Consider the following 3778-nt stretch of genomic DNA (forward strand, 5'->3'; position numbering starts at 1 on the left):
AGTTCAGCACGGGGGTTTTCAAGTGAAACTTCAAGTGACAGCTCAGTGTGTGTTTGCTAGGCTGTGTGCAGCGTTGACAGAAGTAAGTGCGGAAACACCGCCGACGAGAATGCGAGAAGTTTCAACCTGTCTCTGCTTATCTTCTAAGGAACGACAATGGAACTAAACGTACCCCCACGCTTTGATTCCCAGGCTCTTATGAAATGTGAAAGAGAATTCCACCCAAAGAGAGAGTTCGACAGGAATGCTGTTTGAAACGTGAATAAACTCGCAAGGACGCACACAAGGTATATATGTTTTATTATTTAAAAGAAATATAACCATGAGCTTAGAAACGAATAACACGACAGTCACCAGCGGAGTGCCCAGAGTGCCCAGAGTGCCCGCCATCCCGGTTATCATGTTCATATTCGGCGTGGTTGGCAATGTTATCGCCATCGTGGTACTTCGCAAGTCACGAAAGGAGAAGAAAGAGTCGACTTTCTACACTCTGGTGTGTGGGCTCGCGGTCACCGATCTGCTCGGCACTCTCCTGGCGAGCCCCGTAACCATTGCGACATACGTGAAGGGCGAGTGGCCCGGTGGGGTGCCACTGTGTCACTATTCGTGCTTCATCCTACTCTTCTTCTCCCTGGCCGGCCTCGGGATCATATGTGCCATGTCCATAGAGAGATACCTTGCGATCAACCACGCGTACTTCTACAGCCAGTACGTGGACCAGCGACTCGCCAGTCTCACGCTGGTGGCCATCTACTTAATCAACATTCTGTTCTGCGCTCTCCCGAGCATGGGACTCCAGACCCCAATACTCCAGTACCCAAACACCTGGTGCTTCATTGACTGGCAAACTAATGATTCCAAACACGCCGTGTTCTCCTACATGTACGCCGGCTCCAGCTCGTTGCTCATCCTGGCTACAGTGATCTGTAACCTGCTGGTTTGCGGGGCGCTGATCATGATGCACAGGCGCTTTGTGCGGAGGACTTCTCTCGGTACTGACCATGGGCGCATCGCCGAGCTCCGGCGCAGGCGAAGTTTCGTGCGCCTCGCGGGTGCGGAGGTGCAGATGGTAGTTCTACTCATCGCGACATCCATAGTTGTTCTCATCTGTTCCATACCTTTAGTGGTAAGTGTTCTTTCTTTACTTTTCTAAACTTCCATTATATATATTTTTTGACATAAAAGTAACACATTGACACACCGTTATTACCTGTTACGCAATCCATTTTGAAATGTTGCAGAACGTGTATCAGCAGGTAGGCTAACGCTAAATGAACACATTCAAGGGGTTATATAATTGCACCAGGTTGGGGTTTCGGAAGGGCGTGTATTGAGTTGATAAACAAAATTAGAAATAGCACACGGTTGGGTCTAAGTGACCAGTAGCTATATACAATTATAAAGAAAGACATCTGCAATTTAATCATTTAAAATTGAGGACGCGTTTGACACAAAAATGTAATGAAAATTAAAGGCGCACGGGATAGCTTTTGCAAAGCTAAACTGAAAGACTAGACTTTCGTGAAATAAACAATGTACGTTTTACATGTTATTTAAATTTAATATAATGTTTAATTGCAATGTTTTTATTGTTTGCGTTTTCAAAATGAAAATATCAATCTGAAATTGTGCCTTCTGTGGGATCAACAAATCCAAGCAGTAGGCTGTACGAAAGCGATAAGACTAATATTCAACATGCAGGTAATACGAATCGCAGTGACAATATGTAGGGGAAAACATCAGCATTAGAGAAAAGTGATTTAAATCTCCAAAAAGGTTCAACAAGTTGTAACAATTCATTTCACCGACAGGGTAAAGGTGTCTGACACTGTGAACAAATGTATCCAGATCTTATATCTGAGCCAAACTAAACATTCTAAGTGAATATTTTACGTTGCAGTGATTAAGCTTTTTTCGTCTCCACAACTACACATGAATGCACACAAGCCAATACTCTGAGGAAACAAGCAAGTTTATGTCTGACCCGCAGATCTGAAGAGAAACCTGCTGGTTCATGGGCGAGTAGATGGCCTCATTAGATAAAAGCAAACGGTTTCAAGATACCCCCAAAATCCCCTCCTTTTTTAAACCAACAAACACCAGCTCAAGCCGATTCCAAAATCTCCCGGATGGACCACAACATGAGAAAAAACAGGTCCATCCCAAATGGTTCAAGTCTAGACCACCCTCAGACGGTGGAGGCTGAGGTTTTGGTAAATTTGAACCTAAATATGTTTACTAGGCAAGCAGTGATGCTGTTTTGAGCAGTGGAATATCGTGAGATTTCACAGAAACAGAAAGAAGCAAGTGGACAGTGATCGATGTCTCTCTGAAGGCGGGGTCCTGTTTAAACTGGCTTCTATTCAATGCCTGTGTCCTCACTCTGGACAGTGTGCGTGTGTGTGAGAGAGAGTGAGAGAGTATTCCTATGTTCCTGAGATTCCAAGCAATGATGTAATCAAATGGATATTTGCCATCCTCTCTCACAAGACACCTGTTATTCTAGCACTGAATAAAGACCAATGTCCTAGTTTTCCTCCCTGCTTCTGGTGACTTGATCAGATCTGTGGTGCTTTATGACCGTGCTGAGCCCTTGTCTTCTGTCCTCTGTCCTGCAGGTGCGTGTATTTGTGAACCAGCTCTATCATCCCCCATTGGAACTACGCATGGACAAAAACCCAGATCTCCAAGCCATCCGCATCGCCTCCGTCAACCCCATCCTTGACCCGTGGATCTACATCCTGCTCAGCAAGACTGTCCTGCTCAAGGTCCTGGAGAAGATCAAATGCCTGTTTTGCCGCATTGGTGGCCGTGGTAACGGGCACAGGCACCCGCAGGAGTTCCGTTGCATCGCTGGGGAGCGCACATCCTCAGTGGTATCCAGAGACTCCCCCTCGCTAGTCTCCCGGGAGCTGCGTGACGTCATCAGCACCTCACAGACGTACCTGTGCCCGTCGGATGGCGGAGCGTTTGTGGGGCTGGCTGGGGGCACGAGCCACCCGACGGTGGAGCGCCCACTGCTCGGGGGGCAGATGAAGTCGCTCAGCTGCCCCAGACAGGGGCAAGAGCGCAGGACGCCAGGCGGGGGTGTGGGTGGGGGTGTCGGTGAGACAGGCTCTCTCACTCAGACTGAATGTGCACCAATCTGCCCCAAACAGCCCCCCCTACAGGTGACTTTTACTGATGAGACGCTCAACTGGCAGGAGAGGAGCATTTGAGACGCTGTATGTGTGTGTGTGTGTGTGTGTGTGTGTGTGTGTGGGGAGAGGGGTCCTGAAGGATGTGGGGAGGGCATGCTCTGTGAGAATAAACACAGAGATCTGCTCAAGCGACAGTCAGCAGAGGAGGCATGTGGCTGAGTGAGAGAGTGGGAAAACCCTGAATGTAGAGAAAAGACTAGAGACTCTGCAGAGGCAAGAAAGAACGTCAGACAAACATTGAAGGAAACCACATCAAGAGCCACACACTCAGGTTCAGCGTGTGACTGAAAGAGGACGAGGGGTTCTGAAGTCGCAGATGTGAATCACAAATTCACAAGAAAGATAACGGATGTTAAAAAACAAGTCCTTGGCTGACTTATGAGGCCGTCATCTGGTCCTTAATTCAGAAGTATTAAGCTGTTGAGGTTTGCTGACTGAGGGTTACTTCAAAATCCAGGCCAGATCCATGCAGGGGATAAGAAATCATGATGAATGAAGTTCGATCTCACGTCAGATTGTTGTTGTTATGTTTATTTCCTCTTGTTTTGTGGTTGATTCTTTGTTTGTTTGTTTGGCTC

At 47.3% G+C, this 3778-nt stretch overlaps 1 protein-coding gene across 1 annotated transcript; it reads left to right on the top strand.

The window, feature by feature from the left end:
• Positions 1 to 322: 322 nt before the first annotated feature.
• On the top strand, positions 323 to 3218 carry ptger4b (prostaglandin E receptor 4 (subtype EP4) b; the record flags this gene model as incomplete). Its single annotated transcript, XM_080847317.1, has 2 exons — positions 323 to 1126; positions 2619 to 3218. 2 exons carry the CDS (start codon positions 323 to 325, stop codon positions 3216 to 3218), a joined length of 1404 nt encoding a protein of 467 aa, XP_080703443.1.
• Between the last annotated feature and the right edge of the window lie 560 nt (positions 3219 to 3778).

The sequence above is a fragment of the Sprattus sprattus genome (assembly GCF_963457725.1).
Source record: "Sprattus sprattus genome assembly, chromosome: 11".
Taxonomy (NCBI): Eukaryota; Metazoa; Chordata; class Actinopteri; order Clupeiformes; family Clupeidae; genus Sprattus; species Sprattus sprattus.